Here is a 22,668-nt window from a genome sequence, read left to right as displayed (position 1 = left end):
CAGCAGAGTTTGTGTCTATGAGAGCAGGCAGTAGGGTTGCTATCCCAGCTCTATGACCCTGCACAGTTTTTGAATTTGTCTGGGAACTCATTCCCTAGTTTAAAAAAGAGGGTAACAGCATCTGTATTCCAGTGTCCGTGTGAGGACTAGATGAGCTTATGTATTTGACTATTACTATTTATTATTTTTCTGTTTTCTTCTCCTTCTTCAATGGCGCCCTAACGATTCCTGAATAAAGTCCTATAGCCTCAAATTCACACGCCAGCACAGCCCTTTCCTCCCATCATTCCCTTGCAATGATCCATATTCATTTGCTGTGGTCCTAGAACAAATGGTCTCCAACATCACCGCCTGGGACAGCAGCCTTTGACAACACCTCACAGTTCCACAGGCCCACCACAGTCCAGTGGAGCTCGGCTGGGTTCTCCACTCAGGGACTCCCAAAGGCCGAAATCAAGGTGTCAGCCATCTTGGGCTCATGGAGGAGGACCTGGGAACAATCCACTTCCAAACTCCTACAGGTGGTTGGCCAAGTCCAGCTCCTTGAGGGCCGTGACAGTGAAGCCCTAGCTTCCTTGCTGGCTGTTGGCCAGGAATGGAACTCAGCTCCCAGTGGACCCCACATGCCTTGTCATGTGGCCTCTCAATCCTCAAGCCTAGCAGTCAAATCCATCCCATGCTTGAATCTGTCTGCCCTCTTCTGCTACTAGTTACAGAAAAGTTTTTAAAGGCTCATGGAAGGACAGTAGGCCCAGCCTGATTAAGTCAACGTCAGCAGACAACCCCTTCTGCTCCCTAACATAACAATCATGGAAGGTGTATCTCATCATATACACCCACACACCCTCTGAGAGGGGAGGTCAACAGGGGGGTCATTCTTAGAATTCTGCCTATCACACAAGCTATGGTTCAAACACACTGAACTTGTTTCTAGGCCTTCACTTACAATGTTCCTTCTGCATGGCATGGCCTTCCCACACATACTCAGAAGTCCAGATCATGCTTATTCTCTGACACTTGTCCAAACAAGAAGTCCTCTGTACAGATGCCCTCAAGCCTTCTGCCTATACATAATGTCCATCTTCTCTAAATACTGTAGAGTTCTATCAGAACATCTCTTGTGGCACATACCACAAGAGCATCTCCTCATGCCCTACTAGACTCTACATATCTTGAAGACTGGTTTGTATGTTACTGCAACCCTCCACAATGACCTGCACACAGTAGGCATTCTAGACATTTTGTTTGATGGAATACATGTGTGAATGCATAAAGGTTATATCCAACCATCTCTGTTTATGGGGGACAGATTTAGCAAAAAAAGAAATCATTTAGTAACAGGATCTATGGAGGATACACCAGGTGATAGGAACTGATCTACATGCATAAACAAGATTTTATTTGGCATTGGTATTGTCTCACTCACCAGAGGTTACCCAAGGTGCAACAAAACTACTATTTCCTTATTTCTTTTTCTCCCATACCATTTCTCCTAAGCTTTGCCACTAAACATTGCATTCCAAAGGAAGAAAGAGGCACAAAGTCTAAGAAACAAAAAGTTCTGATAACCAGGATGACGTAGATGAGACCATTTTTTCAGGGTCACAAAGAGTCTATCTATGCTCTAAAGCCATGGTTCCAGGTCTTCAAGGGGTAAGAGAATCATGAGGAGAGCGTATAGAAAAAGCAGAATCTGAAATGATCATTCCATAGGTTTGAAAGTAGGGACAAGACCTTCACACCTTTCCCCCGGTGACTCTGATACAGGGAGTCCTACGAACTACACTTGAATGGCCAACACTGAAAGATGTTCCTTATGTGGGAAAGTCCCTGGAAAATCAACTTTCCATCCATTCTTATATTCATTCTATAAATAGTGAATCTCGGCGACTGAGCACCAGAGATCGAACAGTAAGAGAAAAAGTGAAAACCTGAAAACAAACTGTCTTCTCTAAGGGCTAGTGATAATCAGAGTTCATGGCTTCCTCAGTGAGCTGCCACCATCTTCCAAGCAAGGCAAGCACACAAGAGAAGCCAGAATGTCCTTCCACCTGCCTGCAAAAGTTGTCAACATTGCTCTTCCCTTTCAGCAATGCACACAATTGTTCAACCAATTCATCATTTACTAGTGGTCTCTCAATGATCATCTTCTTCCATGACTTCCTTCACATAATCATTGGAATATGTGTGTGCAGAAGCCAAGTACAATGCTTGCGTAACTACTTCAATCCTTTCTCAGGATGAACCTGTTTGCAGATTATTGTTATCATGCACAAACTCATACAAGCAAACACACACCAGAGATCTTCACGTTCACATCAGTTCTTGAGACTAACAGAGTTATTCTAGGCTACATATGGTGGGGAAGTGATGAAGGGGTACTTAAAATGCAGTGATCTAGAAAGAAGGGAGTGACAGCAATCTACAAGTAGAAATCATGTCATGTTACAACTGTACCCCATGCATACACCATTGTTGGGGAAAGCCTTCCTAGATCTGATCACATGCTGATGGGTCTCATCAGAACTATACATTCCAGATGTCAGTCCAAGCTTTCTCAAAGATCTCCTCTATCATATCTGCACCAGGAATTCCTTCCTTAAGTGGCATTTCCTTAATTATGCACAAGAAACAAGTGACAAGGGTATGATCCTAGAAGATGGAACTGCTACAGACCAGAAAAGACATGGTCTCTGAAGTATGATATTTATCCCCCATGCTCCAGTGAGTTGGCTTTGGGTGGAATCTGCTGTCCCCCATGAGAAAAAGAAGGTGGATGCCATTCTAAAGGTGGGAAGAACTCTCAATTTCTCTAAAACATCCCTGTCCCTCTGCCAGGCTTTATGTAAAATGTAGTGATTAGGAATGCAGCCTTTGGGGTCAGGTAGCCTTCTATTCACATCCTGATTCCTTCACCTACTAGCTGGGGTATCTGAAACTGGTCACTAGTCTGAATTTCTGTTTGTGAGGCAGAAATCAAAATGCCTCCTTGAGATGAGTTGTTGAAAAAGCTACATGAAATCATGCACATAAAATTCTTGCCATAGCTCTTGGTACAGAGTAGCTCTTAATAAATGGTATCTGAAGTCTGAAGTCATCAGGCCCAACAGCTTGTACAGAGATCCTTCTGGGAACCAGAAACAAAGTCCCATGGCAGATCTAATGAAACATGAACGGAACTGACCTTTTCCCAGATGGGGCTCGTGGTCTAAGTGTAGATAACTATGCAAGCAAATAGTGACAATCTCAAGTGTTAACACTCTTAGGAGTTAGTATACACGTCTGTAGAAATAAGGAATAAGGAAAGGACCTAACCCACTTGAGATTATCCAGGAAGGGTGTCCTTGGAAAAATGGGGAAAATGCTCAAAGGAACAGGAATATCAAGGAGCAGAGGATGAGCCCATGACAACCAAATATCTTCCATTGGGAGGATAAGAATGAAGATATCTATGCTGGGACAAAGGAGAACAACCATATTTGGGAGGGACAGAGGATAATTTTGGCTTTAGACAGGAGGAAGTTGGAGGATTGTGGGTTCTCTGCATAGGGGTGTTCCTCAAGCAAGCATGGAGATCGGGAGGTCTGGGCTGGTGTGTGAGGGATGTAGGAGCCATCCCGTGAGGAAGGCAGCTGGCACCAAGGGCACCAATGAGAATCAAAACAGACCAGAAAGGAAAAAGGAAAGGCAGATGCATCAGAGCACTGGAGCAAGACTGTTGGTTTGGGAAGACATGATGGGTCTCTCTCATGTCTTCTGGGGCACCACTATCATCCTTAATCACTGCTTCTCTAGAAAACAAAAGGGTCGTTTTATTTTAGTATGTAAGGGTTTTGTCCTATTTATGCTTGTGGTCAAAAAATTCAAAACTGTTTTCAAAATCTTTCTTTGAATCTCTCCCTTTCTGTGTATCTTTCTAAATCTATCTCCATTTTAAAGCTAGTCTATACGTATGTGTGTATCTCTGTGTGCATATACACATATATAATTTCATTTTATACCTAGTGTAACCCAAAAATGGTAAACAGAATTATTTCCAAAGCATTTTTTTTTTTCAGGTAAAGAGAAAATGATTCAACTTGGAGAAATCCAGTCTATGCTCAAACCCTAGCTCCGAAGGCCCTACCATCTTGGAGACTACCCCAACTGGCTGAGTCAAGTTTATCCTTCTCACCCCAGCAAAAGCTAGCTGATGAGCTACTTGAGGAGCAGGATGGTTTTTTACTCATCCTTGGAAAAGCCCCACTGCCTGCTAGAATGGTGGGCATAGAGTTGATGCCCAGGGAGTTCTGGTTGCACCGGGCTGTGCTGCCAATTGCCTTGCATCCATGGTACTGTTTTCAAACATCTCTGGGAGGCCTTGTTCCAAAACCCACCAAGCTCCAAGGCAGAACAAAACTACTGTGGTAAAGCGGAGGCAAAGAGGATGGGAGTCCTGATTTGTAAGAAGAAGACTGCTTGGCATTGAGTTCTATGTCTGCTAGACACAGGCAGGCAGTGGTCATGGTGTTGGAATAATCCACACCAGGCACACACAAGGACCCAGCAGAAAGCAAAGGCCCCTCCAAGGGCTTGTCACAATTTCCAAGACTCCCTCATTACATGCTGCTGCTTCCAGTGATGCCACTGGGTGACCTCAGAGATAGAAAGTCATCGTCTCTGAGCCCTAGAATATCAGTTCCCTCCTTCTGCAGGCCACCCCGTCTGATGACCCACTGTACCCTGCATGCTGCTGGCATACAGAATGAAGGATAACATGACTGGTATTTACCTGCTCCACTGGCTTCCTCTTTCTTCAAGACAGAAGCACGAGGAGTTATTTCTGAAGAACTGGATCCCCCGAGTGCCAAGAGAATAGACCAACTACAGGAAGCATTTGTACATTCTCAGCTCAATTTAGCAGTAATTCCCTGAGCTGCCTTTTTGAGAAATTGTTGTATTTCAACAGGAATTTGAAAAAGGACACACAAAATATTAAAAGGGCATTTTCTGTATCTGGAAACGGAGGAGATCAAGGGCAGCTTTCTTTTATGGAATGTTATCACCTGCATGGCAGTGGCCTCCCGGTAAACAGGCTCCCCAGCAAATGAGCCAGACCTAAAGGCAGCACTGAAAATTCATAGGTGTGAGCCAAGTCCGATCTAGGACAGGTGAAATCCAACCAAGGAGAATGATTTCACAGTTCCACAGTGATCCTCAGGTTGTATAACTTCAAATGATTGAAAAATAACCCCAAAACACAATCACAGAAATCAGAAAGCCCACATTCCCTATCTCCTATTAAGAATAGGAAAAAATAATTTGCATGTTGGCTTTGCATTTCTAAGAGGAAAGAAAACCCAGAGCTTGAAGGATGGATAAAAGAAGGTGTGGGTATGGAAAAACATAACAGGTAAAAACAAAAACAAAAACAAAAACCAAGAACAAAAACCCAGCCTGTTCAGTGTGCCAGATGCACAAAAGAGTCCAGCTCAGTGATGGAGATGTGGGCCACAGGGTAGACCAGATGCCAGTCCACTAGAATCCAATGCTCTCCTCAAGTATCACAAAAAACAGACTCCCACCCCACCCTCCTGCACATGCAGACTAGAATCTAAGTTCCATGAGTGCAGAATTTTTGTTTTTTTTGGGGGGGGGGCGGGTCTTTCTTATTCACTGATAGATTCCAAGCATCAAGAATAGTGTCTGGCACACAGTCAGCCCTGAATATTTCTTGGATGAATAAATGAAGTATGATTCAGTGCTTGGGTGTACAACCTAGAGGAGAAATAGAGTAAGTGTTCAATGAACAATGGTTATTGTTGACATAACTAGTATTTGTGTCTGGAAGTTAAATACAAAAACTCAGTAAACACTAATAGTTAATTGTGCTGGGTATCACAATTTGAAGGGTTTCGAAAATTATTTTGAATTAAGGTATAATGACATGCAATAAAATAAAGAGATCTTGGGTGATAGTTTGACACATTTTGACAAATGTTCAAGATGGGAAATATTGCCATCACTCTAGAAAGCTCCTGGGCCCCTTTCCTATGGACGGCCCCCTGTCACAAAAGCAACCATTATCCTTGTATCAAACTGCATAGACTGGTTTTGCCTCTTCTTGAACTTCACATAAATGGATTTATATGGTATATTCCTCTAGGTCTCTGGTTTTTTTGTTCCACATAATATTCTGGCAATTCATCCATGTTCTAGGTATTACCAATTCATTCCTTATTAATGAGTAGCATGCCACTTTATGAATATGCTATAATTTATTTATCCATTCTTTGTTGATGGACAGTCACACTCCTTCTGATGTTTTGCCATGATGAGTAAAGTTGTGATGAACATTCTTATACGAATATTACTTTTGGGATATATGTTTCTATTTCTTTACAGTAAATACCTAGGATGTAATTGCTGGGTTGGAAGGTTTGTGTATGCTTTTTGCTTTATAAAAAACTGCCAAACACTTTTCCATGGTGACTGTAATTTTACATTCCCAGTGGACATATATGAGATTCAGTTGCTCCATGTCCTTACCAACACTTGGTATTGTCAGTCTTTTTCATTTTAGCCATTCAGTGGGTGGGAAGTGATAGATCATGATGGTTTTAGTTTGCATATCTCTGATGATCAACGGTGGTAAGCATGTTTTCACTTACTTATTGGCCATCTGAGTAATATCTTCTGCCAAGTGTCTAACTTAATTTCCCACTTTTATGTTGTTTTATTTATTTTTTTAAATATTTTATTTATTTATTTGACAGAGAGAGATCACAAGTAGACAGAGAGGCAGGCAGAGAGACAGAGAGAGGGAAGCAGGCTCCTTGCTGAGCAGAGAGCCCGATGCGGGACTCGATCCCAGGACCCTGAGATCATGACCTGAGCCGAAGGCAGAGGCTTAACCCACTGAGCCACCCAGGCGCCCCTTATTTTTTATGATTGATTTTAGGAGTTCTTTATATATTCTGGACACGAGCCCTTTGGGATATACACAGAGAGTTAGTATTTTTTCCCCAACCTGTGGCATGCCTTTTTCATTTTCTAACAATGTCTGTACATGAGAAAAATTCAAAAACTTTTAAATTTTGATGGAGTTCAGTCTATTTATTTTAAAGATTTTATTTATTTGAGAGAGAGAATGCGTATGCATGTGTGTGTGTGAAAGAGAGAGCATGGAGGGACAGGGAGAAGCACAGTCCCCTCTGAGCAAAGATCCTGATGCAGGGCTCGATCCCAGGATCTTGAGATCTTGAACTGAGCTGAAGGCAGACGCTTAACTGACTGAGCCACCCAGGCGTCCCCAGTTTGCTATTTTTACTATACACTAAATGCCTTTTGCATTCTGCTTTCTCAGATCACACTGATATCCTCCTAAATTTTCTTCTAAAAACATCACAGTTTTAGCTTTTACATTTAGGTCTGAAATTTAAGTAATTTTTATGTATAATGTGAGCTATGGGTCAAGGTATTTTTTTTTTTCTCTATACGGATATCTGATTAATTTAGTGCCATTTATTAAAAAGACTTTCCTTTTGAGGTGCCTGGGTGGCTTAGTCGGTTCTGTCTGACTCTTGGTTTTGGCTCAGGTCATGATCTCAGGTTGCGAGATCGAGCCCCAAGGAGGGCTCCACACTCAGTGTAGAATCTACTTGAGATTCTCTGCCTCTCCCTCTGTCCTCACACCACCCCCCACACTCCCACCAAGCTCTCTGTCTCTCTAAAATAAATAAATCTTTAAAAAAAAAAGACTTTCCTTTCCCCCATTTTCATAATTATTCCTCAGAAAGCAATTGAAAGCATGCCTGTGGATATACTTTCATCATTTCATCACTGTATGAGATGTGAGTTACAGGAATTTCATAGATAACCTTTATCAGATTGCAAAATCTCCCCCCTTTATCACAAATGGATGTATCAGATTTTGTCAAATGCTTTCTCTGCATCTACTGAGATTACATTTTTCTCCTTTATTACATTAATATGGTAAGTTACACTCATTTATTTTTTGAATGTTAAACCAATCTTGAGTTCCTAGGGTAAACACTATTTATCCATGATATATTATTTTTTAAATAGATTGCTTGATTTTGATTATTAATATATTGAAACACCATGTAGACTGGTGTTATTTCTTTTTAAAATGTCTGATGGAATTCACAGCCAAGCCATCTAGGTCAGGAGTTTTTATTGTTTTTGAAATGGGAAAGATTTCAGTTATGAATTCAATTTCTTAGCAAGTTTAGAGTTTAGAAACTTAGAGACTTCAGGCCATCTATTTCATTTTTAGGTCAATTTTGGAAATTTGTGGGTTTTATTGTTTGTTTTACAAAAAATGTACCCATTTTATCTACATAGTGGAATTTGTTGACATACATTATTCATAATTTTTTATCATTTTAGTGTCTGCAGGATCTGTAACGATTGTAGTGATATTTCCTCTTGCATTTTTAGTATTTTTTTCATTAGTATTTGTCTTTTATCTGTTTCATGTGATCACTCTTGCTAGAAATTACAAATTTCATTAATCTTTTCAAAGAACTACCTTTTGGCTTTGTTGATTTTCTCTATATTTTGTGTTCTACCTTGATTTTTACCCTTATATTTGTGTTTTTCTTCCATTTCATTTGGGTTTACTTTGCTCTTCTTTTTCTAGTCTCTCAATGCAGAGGCTTAAATCAATGACTTTACACATGCCTTGTTTTTTTTAAATTATAAGTATTTCAAGCTATAAACGTCCCCCTAAGCACACCTTCCGCTTTATTCTTCAAATCTGCTATGCTGTGTTTTTATTGTCATTTCATTCAAAATATTTGCTAATGTGTTTCGATTTCTTCTTTGACCCACGAGCTATTCAGAAGTATTACCCATTTTCCAAACATCTGGGGATTCCCTAGATCTGCTTTTATTATAACCTTTTATTTTAACACTGTGTGGTCCAAGAATGTATTCTCCATTATTTCCATCCTTTGAAACATATCGAGACTTGTTTTTTGCTCCAGGACACAGTCTGCTTGTGACTTTCCAGACTGCTGGTGACTTTTCTAAGTATGCTTGAAGGTAAGTCTCTTTTGTAGCTGATGGGTGTAGCAAGCAAAAATCTTCCAGAGCTTTCTTTCTATCTTTCCTTCTAGGAAACCATCCCAGATTCCCCAAAGTCAATGCTTTTGTTTCCACAGTACTTTCTTCTGATCCTAGTTAATTACAGTATGGCTCCCACCACATATCCCACATCTTCCTATCCCCTAGGATCTCTCAAGCACCATCTGATGTGCAAAGTGAAATTTCAAGTTGCTTGAGGTGGTTCAGAAGCTGTGCCTTGCTTATCAAGAAAGATAAGATAATGACCCAGGCTTCCTTTCACAATCTTTTGTTCTGCTCTTTATGTGATGGTGTGGCAAGGAATTTGGGATCTGGTGGGGAGAGAGGGCAAGTGGGGCAGATATTGCCATTGTTTGCGTGGGGTTGTCTATAAAACCCCCATGACATCTCCCCTGTTTAACTCAGGACATGGCTTGTTGTGGCGGAGTGTGATAATTTTTCCTGTAGAGTTATGTTTTATATTTTTCTTTTTTTAAAAAAGATTTTATTTATTTATTTGACAGACAGAGATCACAAGTAGGCAGAGAGGCAGGTGGAAAGAGAGAGGAGGAAACAGGCTCCCCACTGAGCAGACAACCCGATGCGGGGCTTGATCCCAGGACCCTGGGATCATGACCTGAGCCAAAGGCAGAGGCTTAACCCACTGAGCCACCCAGGTGCCCCAATGTTTTATATTTTTCAAGAGTTGATATATATGTCCTAGAAAATGTGCCTTATGAGAACTATAACCTCCTTCTCCTATCTGTGATTTACAGAAGTGATACACTTAAGTTTTGGGAATTAGTTGACTTAAAGTAAAAGACAATGTAAGTGAAAATATAGGGGTTTAGGTACATGGCAAAATGTGTAAACACGGTACTTAATATGGGTATAGGCAAACTGGTGAGATCGCTGCTCTACGGTAAACCTTTGCTATTCCTACAACGTGAACCAACCTTTAGTCTTTAAATTACTTATCCTAAATCCTTCAAGGACCCTTCCCAATGAGACTGGAGAAGCTGACACAAGGAACAGCACACAGTTACCACAGCTGACCCAGAAAAAGAATTCCAGCTACACCTTATGATATTCGGTCCAACTCGTGCCAAGAAAGATCTGCTCCTGGCGGTGGGATGGGATCTGGAGTGGCTCAGCAGGAAATGTTCTGGGAAAAGGAGTTGCTGAGCCCTTCCACCGCCCACGCTTTCAGCCTTCCCACTCCCAGCATTCAACATGCAGAAGGACGCTCACCTTCTCCCATTCTCGGTCCTTGTTCAGCACAATCACCACCAGCCTGGGGTGCACCTGGTAGCCTTCCTCAGTGAAGGACAAGTCTTTGCCATCCCATGTCACGTTGACCATGAATCTAGAGAGAAGAAGAGAGAAAGACAAGTTTTTAGGGAAGAAGGAAAGAGGTCAGATGACTGGACAGCACCATCTGCGTAACTCACGGAAGATAGGCTTACATGGCCGTCATCACCTGTGACAAGTGGCCTCTATGTGTGGGAGTACTGGTACCCATGCTGGTACTGCTAACTGGCCAGGCACTCATTTCCAGGAGCCTGTACTCACTCTTGGAATCCCCCACCCTATACAGATGTTAGCAATGGACTGTCATTAGCGCACGTGACAGAACCTTTTGGCCCTGCCGCACCCACAGACCTCTGTTCAAATGACGTTACAGAAGATCTTAAAGCATGTTCTATTACATTTTAACAAGTTTCCCTAAAGGAAGCTGCTGGCTCTTTGACCATGTGGGATGCAACTTCAAAGAAATGGTATCCCACCTATTCATTACTCATCCTGCTAATCTTACTAAACGCTCGCTACATGCCAGGACTCAGACACTTGACCGAGGACAAATAAGGAAACAAAAAAACAAAAAAAAAAATAAAGGGAACAGACATGATTCCTCCCCTCATGAAGCTTCCAGTCTAGAGGAGAGAAAAGGAATTAATCATTTACAGATCTATGACAAGTGTTATCAGAGTGAGGTGGGTGAGCTGTCTGGAGGTGAAACAGGGGTCAGGCAGGGCTTCTATGAGGAAGTCTGGCTTCACTGGAAAGACGAGTCAGCATTAACTAGGTTAAAAAAAAGACATAAGTAAATTCGAGGTAAAAAGGGTAGTAGGTGCAAAGGCCCTGTGGCTGTACATACAAGAGACTGACTGCAAACCAATGAGACGGAAGCAGAGAGAGACAGAAGAATGTGGGATGTGGTGTGGCTGAGAAGGTGAATAGGGGAGATAGTGCCAAGGTTTTTAGGCCACATTCAAGAGTTCTGTCCTTGTTTTATTATTTTTTTAAGATTTTATTTATTTATTTGACCCAGAGAGAGAGATTACAAGTAGGCAGAGAGGCAGGCAGAGAGAAAGGAGGAAGCGGGCTCCCTGCTGAGCAGAGAGCCCGATGCGGGGCTCGATCTGAGGACCCTGGGATCATGACCTGAGCTGAAGGCAGAGGCTTTAACCCACTGAGCCACCCAGACGTCCCATCTGTCCTTGTTTTAAAACATAAGATCACACTGAAGATTTTAACCAAGGAGGCAAAACAATCAGATTTGACTTGAGGCTGGGTAGAGAGTGGGTTGGAGGCAACCAGAGTGAGTGCACAGGGGTGGGTTACAGTGTGCTTATTCTCCAGGTCAGAGATGATGTTGGCTTTGGCTCTGTCATGGCCCCAACGGAGGAGGAGAATGAGGACTAGGAGTCGCCACAAACAAGATCAGGTGGAGAATATTTAGCAGGTAATCAGTGATGTGAAGGTTGGGGAGAGAGAAGCAACAAGGACAACATCTCAGCATCTGCCTTATATAACATCCGCGTGGTCAACCACTGTCCTAGCACTTCTGTTGCACAGGACATCTGTCTGCCTTATGACCATCTTACCTCCACCCCTATTCAAAAGCCACCTTGCCTGCAGGCAGGCTGGATGTGGATGAGGAGGGAGGCATGGCAGAGCTCCCCTCCCAGGATTTGGGGGGCAGGATCCCCAGGAGTCCACATCCTTTGTAGCTTGAGAAAAAGGTGATATTGTTGGAGACTTCCAAGGAAACACATCAATTAACAAGCTCAATGAAGGTAGTACGGTGGGCTGAAATACTTGGAGATCCCAGAGAGACAGGGTATCTCGAGACCATGGCATTTTCTTGGTTTATACGCCTTTAATTCCGAAAGTAGCTGAAGAAGTAAAATATTAACAAGGAGAAATAGAGTATAAAAAATTCAAAAGCGAGACACTGTCCTAACTGGTCACATGTCTGCCCTGAGCTGTGTCGTATGGGGGGAAAATCAGGTCTCCCAGGACAAGGTAAAGAAATTGGGGAAAAGGCAAAAAAAAACAAATATTGTGTATCCACTCAATGAACTATTTGGGGTTTTGAAAATCGTATTTTCGATGACAAGTTAATGGAGAGGAGAAAATGCTCACTCTTTCACATTAAATAAGCAGAAGAGGATAAAAATAAGGTTTGTCTGTGCATAGAAAGATTACAGGTACTTTTATTTTCTTTTGTGTATCTTTGTGTTCTCCAAATTTTCTGCAAATAGTGTCTGTTAAAAAACAGAAAAAAATATACCACTGCAATTCCAGAAGGAGCAGAGAGTAACCACTCTCCTACTGGGGGCACATGAGGTGTCTGGGATCATTTCTTAGTAGGATATTTTCTGTTGATTCAACAACTATTTGCTGCATGTCTATTATGTGTCAGGCCCTATGGGGAGTCCTATAGATACGGAAATAAAAACCACAGTGCCTGTCCACCCTCCTACCCACACGTTCACCACCCGGTAACACAGGCACATAAACAATGACAGCACGAAGAATGCCGCTCATGTAGGGATGCTTAAGAAGTGGGAGAAGCGGGAATGCAGAGGGAAGCCCCTCACTCAAGCTAAGGGCTCGGGGGTGGGGCTTCCTGGGGAATCTTGAAGAGAGAAGGAGTTAAGAAGAGGCGGGAGACAGGTGATTGGGTGGCTCTGTTGGTTAAGGGGTTAAGCATCTGACTTGATTTCAGCTCAGGTCTTGATCTCAGGGTCATGAGTTCAAGCCCCGCATTGGGCTCAGTGTTGAGCATGAAGCCTACTTTAAAAAAAAAAAAAAAAAAAACGAGGGTGCCTGGGTGGCTCAGTGGGTTAAAGCCTCTGCCTTCCGCTCAGGTCATGATCCCAGGGTCCTGGGATCAAGCCCCGCATCAGGCTCTCTGCTCACCGGGGAGCCTGCTTCCTCCTCTCTCTCTGCCTGTCTCTCTACCTACTTGTGATCTCTATCTGTCAAATGAATAAATTAAAAAAAAATCTTAAAAAAAAAAAAAACGAGGAGAAGGAGAAAAGAATTCTGAGCAAAGGCATCGCCTTGAGAAAAGAAGAGTCAGCAAAGGTCAGCAGCGTGTCACACGCTGGGGAAAACAGGGAATAGCTTAATAAGCTATTAGGGCAGTGGGATTCCTCTGGTGTGGATCCCTGAAGCCGGATCCTAAAGGACCTTGAATGCTACCCTAAATCATTTGGGTTTTGTTCAGAAGGCTGGAGAGATCTATGAAAGGTTTTAAACAAAGGAGGGATGCATAGATTTGCTGGCAAGAGAAGCAGAGATAAAACTGCTTCTTTCCTTCTCTGCACTGGAGGACAACTTCATTTTTGTTTATGGCTAAAAAAACGTCATTAATTGTGTGTGTGTGAGGGGTGTAAATTAAGTTGTTTATATTTTCCCAGTGGACTTTCGGTTTTGTTTCCCGTGGTTATTTTTAGCCTTATTATATCGTCTGGCACACTGTACGGCTGGGGTTCATGTTTGGTGGTTGAGTACGTTAAGATATCCTCACCAGAAGTGCCAGCCAACCATGCCTACATCCGTCTGTCTGTCCTTCTGTCCATCCATTCATCCACCTATCCATCAATACATTCATCCATGTACCCATCCAAAAGACACTGGCGTACCTACTCCCTGCCATAACCTGTGCCAAGAACTGTGGTGGGAGAAACAACAAAGTAAACACACGTAGTTCTACAATACGGAACTGCAGTCGAGAGCAGCGAAGTGTAAAATCAGAGACGTGTACTAAGTAGGCTGGTCGAGAGCCTGAGGAAGAAGGTGGCTGATTCTACTGCAAGAGGCACAGCTGGCATCAGCAGACAAAGTGGAAGGAAGAACAAGGGCTGGCCAGGTGAACGGCCAGGGGCGAGGGGTGGTGATGCCCTGCAGGGGGGAAACCACCAAGCCAACGGCACAGAACCACGGAACAGGATGGAAGACTGGTCACGGACTCTCCCACGAGCGGCCTTTACCAGGGATAGTCTGGTATCCATTATCAAGTCTCCGTATTTGCTGCCCCAAACTCAGAGGTTTTTAATTTATCGTTCTGGTTGATGTTGCAGAATCAAATTAGCTACCAGGCCAGGGTTTGACTTGTCGGACACTTTGGGATGGACAGAGCTCGGGATGGATCTACCCAATGACCTGAAGGCAGGGGAACTGAAAATTCCGATTATCAAGAGGTTCAGAAATATCCAGTTGGTTATCTTTTTTGGAAAAGGCGGACCAGAGAGCAAATGCTTTGGTTCTGACCTAGACGCGTGGCCCAGGTGAGAGCCATTCTCAAGGTTACGTGGGGCGTGACCGGAACATCACAGTAGCCATTTGGCTCAAGGAGCTAGCGTGTACTGATGAGCAACCAGATCTTTCGATTTGCCAGCTGAATTTACTCAAATCTCCCTCTTCTTTACTTCCCATCTCTACTTCTTCTACTCACTCCCCTTCTCCCGTCTTGCGGTGAGATCAGATGGCATGAGCCGGGAGATGAATTAGACACGATCACTCCTCTTCCGATTACATAGAAACCACTATACAGACGTTCTCGTGCCCCCTCATTTTCTGTGTTCCTTTAGGATTCACTATTCTGGACCGATGAGTCTGTATACTCAACACTAATATCATTTTATTGTTTTTCCTTTTGTTTTTTTATTAACAGTCCTTACTCCCTTGGGCAGGTATGGGGGGGGGCACGGACAGAATTTTTTGCTGAACAGTAATTTCATTATGAAGTTGGCAGGATGCGAGCACCGACTACCTTCAATTCCCCCAGCCAATTTCTAGGAAAGACAATTCATATTTTCTCAGACTTTCTCCCCATCTAAACTGGCTCCCAAGCAGAATTCTTTACCTAGGGAAATCCCATTACACACCCCACTGCTTGGTCCCCATTAACACCTGCTGGGTACTTGTATTAAACCGTAAAATCTTAACACTGCTTTGTTCCTCTCTCCAAAATGGTTTATAAACTTTTAGTGACCAGATGAAATATTAGAAATTCCGGGCGGCTTCCATTTCCATCCTCGCTATTTCCATCGGGACCGTAAATAGCAGGGAAGCAATGCTGGCAAAATGTGGCTGGATGGAGGCACTCCGGGGGCTTGCAGAGGGGTCCAACCACTGTGTTCTTACCAACCACTGATGACAAAGCCAAGTAGTTGTTTTTGTTTTGTTTTTTTTTTGTTTTTGTTTGTTTGTTTGTTTGTTTGTTTTAGATGTCCATGACATACACAATACTAAACTAGAAAATACATTAAGTTATGGGCCATACACACGGACAAGTTTCCTTCAGTATCTGCTTAGGCGTGTAACAGACGCCAGACGCTAAGACCAGATGAAAGGAACACTTGTCGACTGCGCAAACTCTGTGCCCCGCGAAGGACTGATAGGAGGCGATCAGAAAGAACACTGAAGAACAGAGAGGCAATTTTTCCTATAACGGGACTGCCATGAAATTCGGCCTGCATTGTTAAGTTCTTCCTAGACCTGCACTGCCTGGTGTTAACAGCCACCAGGACACATGGCCGGTGAGCACCTCCACGTGTGAGTCTGAAGGAGAGACGCCATAAGGACGGAACGCACCGCGGAGCCGGAGACTCCGGAGGGAAGAATCATGCAAAAAGATCTCCCGCGTCATTTTATACCAATCTCGTGTTGAAACACTTCAGACGTCTTGGGTGAAATGAGATGTATTATTAACATTAATAGCATTGGCTTCTTTTTCCTTGTTTAACGCGCTGCCAGAAAGTTTAAGATTGCACGAGGCTTGCCTTCTACTGTGATTGGTTAGCTCTTCTTGACTGTCCTTGGTTTGGGTTTTTGCTATTTTTTTTTCTTTTTTTTTAACCACTAGACTGGACGCATCATGAAGGCAGGCACCGCGTCCGCCTTTAGCATCGTATTTCTAGTGCCAGACACAGAGCCTGGCACAGAGCTGGTGCTGATAAATAAAACCATGAATTTCTATTTCTAGGATACTGGAAAATGGAACAGGGATCCAAAGCCTGGCTCTTTGTTCCCACCTGTGTCACGATGGGCAGTGTATTTAAAATTCTCTGAGCCTTCATTTCTTTCCTTGTAAAAAATGGATCAGGTTCAACCATATGAACCAGCCAAGACAGTCTCACATGGTTTCAGCTCACCGTTACCTAACTCCTGGGTTCAGGGTAGCCTTAGGGACGGTGCCCTTAAAATGCCCAGCACTATGCCTACTTTATGGCTGTTACCTAATAACTAGTAGCTAAGATTTATGGACATTTCCTGTGCATTTTTTTTATTTACAATTTTTCCACCCTGTCGTACTCTCTAACACCCCACCCCAGAGGCAACCTGGTCTATTTTTTGTTTGTTTTTAAATATTTTATTTATTTATTCGACAGAGATCACAAGTAGGCAGAGAGGCAGGCAGAGAGAGAGGAGGAAGCAGGCTCCCCGCTGAGCAGAGAGCCGGATGCGGGGCTCGATCCCAGGACCCTGAGATCATGACCTGAGCCAAAGGCAGAGGCTTAACCCACTGAGCCACCCAGGGGCCCCCAACCTGGTCTTTTTAAGGCCATGCTTCTCACGGCTGTGACCAGGGATCTCTCTGCCCTCCGGTCAAAAGCCAACCATATACGGGCTGTCGAAGTTCCTTGAACTCTCACTTAAAATGTCTCATTCCCTCTGATTTCTCCTTTCTCTCTTTCATCTTTATGGGCGTAAGTCTCCTTTAACTTCCAAAATCTGATTATTTGAAATGTTCTCAAGACATATTTACTATTCACCATTCCCCTTCAGACTAATTCTCTTACTGTCTCACAAATGCCACTATAACCCATTTAGTGTTTCTCAAGTTTTGGTTCATTTTCCATCTGCTTTGCCATTTCCCACATCCCCCCCACCCCCGCCCCGGGGTTTGTGCGGGGGGCGGGGCGCCCCCCACCCGCCAAATCACACTCTCCCTGAAATGCTTCCTCACCCTTCTTCGTCTGTCGTATAATTTACATGTTTCTGAAAACAGTCACTGTTCTCTTGAGCCTCTTTTCACTCCTCAGGACACTCCCATTCTTTGAAAACATTTTTCTGCTCTCTGTACCCTTCTCGTGGTCGTTTGGGATCCCTCCAACTCTGATGCATGTCTGAGCTCCACCCCGCCATCCCATCTTCCCTAAACCGGTCCCTGATGGGCATCAACCCTCTCCCCTCTTAATCTCCCAGCCCGAGCTCGGGCCCTTCCCCAGATGCACGCGTGCACCGCATCATTCCGCAAGCCTCCAGCTGACTGCATCCCCCTCTTTGCCCCGGTGCTCAATTTCACAGGCTCATCAGTGCTTTCCCATTTCCCCCAAACAAACAATTGCCCAAGGTATGACCCCAGAGCTCACCCAGACTCAAATGTCAGGACAGAAGTATAATCACTCCAACGCAGAGATCACCATGTTCGCTCTTTCAACTCTAATTCTACTGTGGCCCATTTCAAAGATTAGGAATGTCACTTGCCTTGACTGGGCAAGAATGAATTTTTTAAAAATGAGAATAGGAGATGGTAAGTTCCACAAAGGCAGGGATCTTTGTCTTATCACTGGGCTTCTAAAACACCTGGAAGAGGATGGCTTGCATCATGAGCTTAGAAGTCTGTGTTGGATAAAGGAACAAAGGAATGGCCAGACCCAGGCATCCAGGACCTCGTTCACTCAAGGCTCATGTCCTATGCCACAGCCTGACCGAGGTGCATCTGTGAGACAACCGTTTAGTTTCAAATCAGGCTGAGTTAGAATGCTGTGCTGCTGCTTCCCATCACAGGTAAGTATCCTAAACTCTCAGGCCATCTGTCTCCCTTTCTATAGAAGCAAGGTTGTAATGGCCACACCACTGTGTAATTATAGGGTTGAGGTTAGATGGAACGTGATAATGTAAGGTGTGTGCCGTGGCCAGCCAAGTCTTCGGCACGTAATAAGTGATGGGGGCAGGAGTAACAGGAGTTGTCATGGTTTCACATGATTATCTTTTCTCCTCCGAAAATGTGAGATTAAATGGCTTTCATCTTTCAGATGCTGGAGGACTATTTTGGTTGCTAATCCCAGTCCTGTAAGGGAGGCGATGTGCTCCCTTACATCCCAACCCCCAGGAAAGAGGAGCTAGTCTCATTGCTCAGAGCCCAAGGGATCCCCAGGCTAGGTTATGGTGCAAGGACATAGACCCCTTCACACCGCCTGGGGTCCCTGCCTCTATTTGGTGAGCACATCTGAGCCAAAGGTGGCTTTGGGGGGACTAGACCCACATGCTGTCTTTTGTAACGCAACCTTGTAGTCTAAAACTGTACTAAGTAAGTTAGGGCAAAGCTTTCTCTATGAAGAGGACCATTCCTCCTACGCACATTGCCAAACAGCATTGCTGAACCATTTGGCCAAGGTTTCCACTGGGAGAGGGACATATAGACTAGGATCTAGGAGACATGCCCTAATTATACTTTATCAGGAGTTGCTGGAAGCCGTTCTCGGCATCCCACGTGGGCTCTTGTTCCTTCTACGTGCGGTTCTCTCAGGAACCTGGTGGAGGTTCTGGAAATGTTTGCAATTCTGTATCATATTCTGTACTGCCGCCCAAGCAGCACCAAATACATCACTATTAACTTCTAATAGCTCTGCCTCACCTAACTATTCAGAACTGGCGGGCACAGGGGTTCATGGAAAAATCCCATGTAATAGGCATCAATTCTAAGAGAGCCAAAGGGGCGGGGGAAACAAAACCGGGTCATGGGACAAGCAGTTTCCATGAGCTCACTTGATCACCTGTGTCTACGTAGCCAAGCTCTTCAGGATCTCAAACAGGCAGATGTACATGGAAGTAGCCCCCCCTAAACCCCCAAAACCCCTCCACACACACAGTATGCAGAATGAGGTGATGTACACCAATTCAAAGGGTGACTGTATCCAAGAATTTCCAGATATGCCCCCACCGGGGAATACGGGCCCCCTAAGGATAAGCCATCCGTCTCTCATTTTCTGCTGTACCCCATTCCAGAACCGGGAACCGTTCCGGGCATAAAGCAAATGCTCATCACCTACTTACTGAGGAACCGAAAGGCCTCGGTTCGGTCCTATTTTCTTACTCTCTGACAATAAGCCCTCCTTTATCTATCTATCTATCTATCAGTGGGGGTCTACTTGTGCTCAGTGGGTCTCTGGGGATCCAAGGAAGGAACTCAAAGGCAGAGGAGAAAGGCTGGGAGTGAAGGGAAAGCCTGTGGGCCTCTATATTCCCACCTCTGCTTGAATCACTAATACCCTGCACTCCCTTATACATTATTATTGGAAAAACATTCTACTGCTCACATCAATCAACGAAATCAACAAGCCAGAAAACAACGGAGGGGCTGTTCCCTGACAGTGCAGCGTACAAAGACCCTGGTCTTCAACTGGGCAGACCGAGGACCTTGTCCACTTCCCCAGATAGAGTGAGTAATAACAATTACCTTAAAAAAATAACAAAAGGAATGAAAATATATTTAGCACCAAACAGGTGTTAAATGTTGGACCAGATACTTTCCATAGGCTACCTGAATTTTTACCCCAAGAACTAAGTATGGATTATCCCATGTTACAGGGAAAGAACAGAGGCTTGGAGGGTTTTCTGATGGTGCCAAAGGCTCTGCAGGGTGTCAGATACTCCTGGGTCTTCTTTAATATCCTCTCTCCTCTTCCACTTTAGTAACTGGAAACCCCCATTTTTAGTGCACCTAGCTTTGTATAATCAAGTTTACATTTCCCAGCCCTCTGTGTAGCTAAGTATGCCCATGGGCCTTTGCTCTGGCCAAAAGCAAGGGAGAAGGCATGATATTCATAATGTGTACGAGGTATCTGATATGGAAGGGATGGACCCTTCTTTGATGGCAGGAGCACTGGCAGCCAGTCTGGACTGTGAGGTGGAGACCAGTGGTTAGGGATGGCAAAGCCACGAGGCAGAGAAGCCGGGTCCCGGGCACCACGCAACACCACACAAGCTCTGGACTACCTCTGGACTTGTTGACAAGACAGACAATTCAATGCCTATCCTACTGAAGCCACTTTTATGCTTTGGGCTTTCTGTCACTCGAAAATGAAACTGATTCTGTCTGGTTTAAGTGCCAGAGTGACTATCTGAACCAAAATACAATCCAAAGCCTTTGACTTAAGCTGCACCCGCTCCCAGTCGGCCTCTCTTCATCTTGGTTAACCTTCTCTGAAAAAAGTGGGCATGGTACTGTATATTTGTTTCCTTCCTAGCTCTGCAGTCTTCGATCCTCTCTCCTGATTCTCCCCCCAGTACACAATGCGTTTGTTCCTAGCCCCCATCTCTTAGTATATGCTGTTCCTCTCGCTCAAAATATCTTCCCTCCCCGTTACCTTCAATCTAAACCCAACACCTTTCAGGGGAGGGTAAAGCGGCGAATCAAGCTCTGTTTCTCCCATTTGGCCTTTCCCGCTAATCCTTCGTTTCCTTAGTTTCATTTTAATCCACACCTCACTTTATAGCCCTTAGCAATCCAGCAACCCCGACTGTTCCTTAAACATTCCACATCCACACATTTGGTCTCAACAGAAGCAGAGATCAGGTTTTGGCTTCGGCCATTCATGTTTATCGAGCACCATGCTGTCGGGCACAGTGTGTTCAACCGTTATTGACTTGATTTGAAAAGCAGTGCATTAATCTTCACCTCAGGACGGCGTTTTCCAGACCAAACACCAAATCCAGCACCGAGTGGTGACAATAAGCCAAGCCACATGCCTTTGTCCACACAATATCCAGTGGCTGTAATTCCTTCTCATCCCCTCAGCCATGTTTACTGGCTGCCCTTCAAGACCATGTCAAGGGGGAATGGCTCCTTGATAAAGGCTTCCCTGACGCCTCCAAACTGGATACATCCCCTGTCGGCTTTGCACCCCGACTGTTCATGGGCTGTGCTCCCCTCTTACAGGACCACCATTATCTAGGTCACCTGGAGTGGATTTTTTTAAGGACATCTCTTTCTGAAGACCTTTGTAATGGTGACGTTTATGTGACTGGGCCAAGGGATGCCCAGACAGCAGGTAAAACACTACTTTTGAATGGTCAGTAAGGACGTCTCTGGAAGAGGCTGGCAGTTGAGTCTATTGATAGACTATTGATAGACCTATTGATTGAGTATATTGATAGACCTATTGGGTACGTAAAGACCACCCTCACCCGTGGGTGGGCTTCATCCAATCTGTGGAGTATAAATTGACCAAAAAGGCAGAGGAAGGGGAATCTGCTCTCTTTGCTCAAGCTCAGACGTGCATTTGCACCTGCTTTTGTGGATCTATGCACCTGCTTCTCAGGCCTTTGCACCACGAGCCATGGCACTGGTTTCCCCGGCCTCCAGCTTGCAGGCAGCAGATCGTGGGAGCTCTCAGCTCCATAATCACGTGAGCCAGTCCCCATCATAAAGCTCTGACCTGAGAGCTTCTTGGTTCTGTTTCTCTGGAGGACCCTGGCTAATGCAACCCCGTACTCTACCATCTGCCAGGAAAAGAGAATACAGGTCTTTGATGAGTATGATGTGGAGGGAGGTTCCCGGCCTGGTGGTCATCATAACCTACACGGCTTTGCCACCTCTGCTAGAGCATAACCTTCTTGAAGACAAATTTCATAACCCAGGACTCTGAGCTCTGAGAACGTCAGGTAGATGGAAGAACAGGTGCAGGGTAGAGGAGCTTGAGTTTTAAACCCACCATTACTGGCGCTGTCCCCGTAAGCAAGGCCTCTGAGATTCAGCTCAGCCCTGTATCTAAAGGGGGTAACCACTGGCTTAGGCTGTTCGTGCTGTTCTAACAAACTGCCATAGGCTGAGAGGCCTAAGTGATGAGAATTTGTTTCTCACAGCTCTGGAGGCTGGAAATTCAAGATGGAGCCCTGGGAGATTTGGCATCCGGGGAGAGCCTGCTTCCTGGTTTACAGATGGCCATCTTGTCGCGATGTCCTCACATGGCAGTGAGCAAAAGAATGCTCTGGTCTCTCTTCCTCTTCTTACAAGGGCACTAATCCTATCAGATGAGGTCTGACCCTAGTTACCTCCCAAAGACCCCACCTCCAAATAGCATCACATTGGGGATTGGAGTTCCGACCTATGATTTTGGGGGAGGACACCAGCACTCAGTGCACAGCAAGCACACAGTGAAACCGAGAACTTTCACGGCAGGGCTACTCCGAGTGTGACAAGGGCCTACAATTCACGCATCTCTTGACCGACTTCCATTAAGTAACGAACTATCCCAGTTTCTCCAGCATGAAGGTGTTTCCTGGGACATGGCA

At 44.4% G+C, this 22,668-nt stretch overlaps 1 protein-coding gene across 1 annotated transcript in view; it reads right to left on the bottom strand.

The window, feature by feature from the left end:
* The window catches only part of LOC111156070 (glutamate ionotropic receptor NMDA type subunit 2A), a 368,159-nt gene that overhangs the window by 103,156 nt on the left and 242,335 nt on the right, over positions 1-22,668 (bottom strand). The window contains exon 4 of the mRNA XM_022516657.1: positions 10,321-10,435. Within this exon, the coding sequence (XP_022372365.1) occupies positions 10,321-10,435 (115 nt within the window). The remainder of the gene's footprint in view (positions 1-10,320; positions 10,436-22,668) is intronic.

The sequence above is a fragment of the Enhydra lutris genome, unplaced genomic scaffold (assembly GCF_002288905.1).
Source record: "Enhydra lutris kenyoni isolate GAN:26980312 unplaced genomic scaffold, ASM228890v2 scaffoldscaffold45, whole genome shotgun sequence".
Taxonomy (NCBI): Eukaryota; Metazoa; Chordata; class Mammalia; order Carnivora; family Mustelidae; genus Enhydra; species Enhydra lutris.
This window is presented reverse-complemented; position numbering and strand designations above follow the sequence as displayed.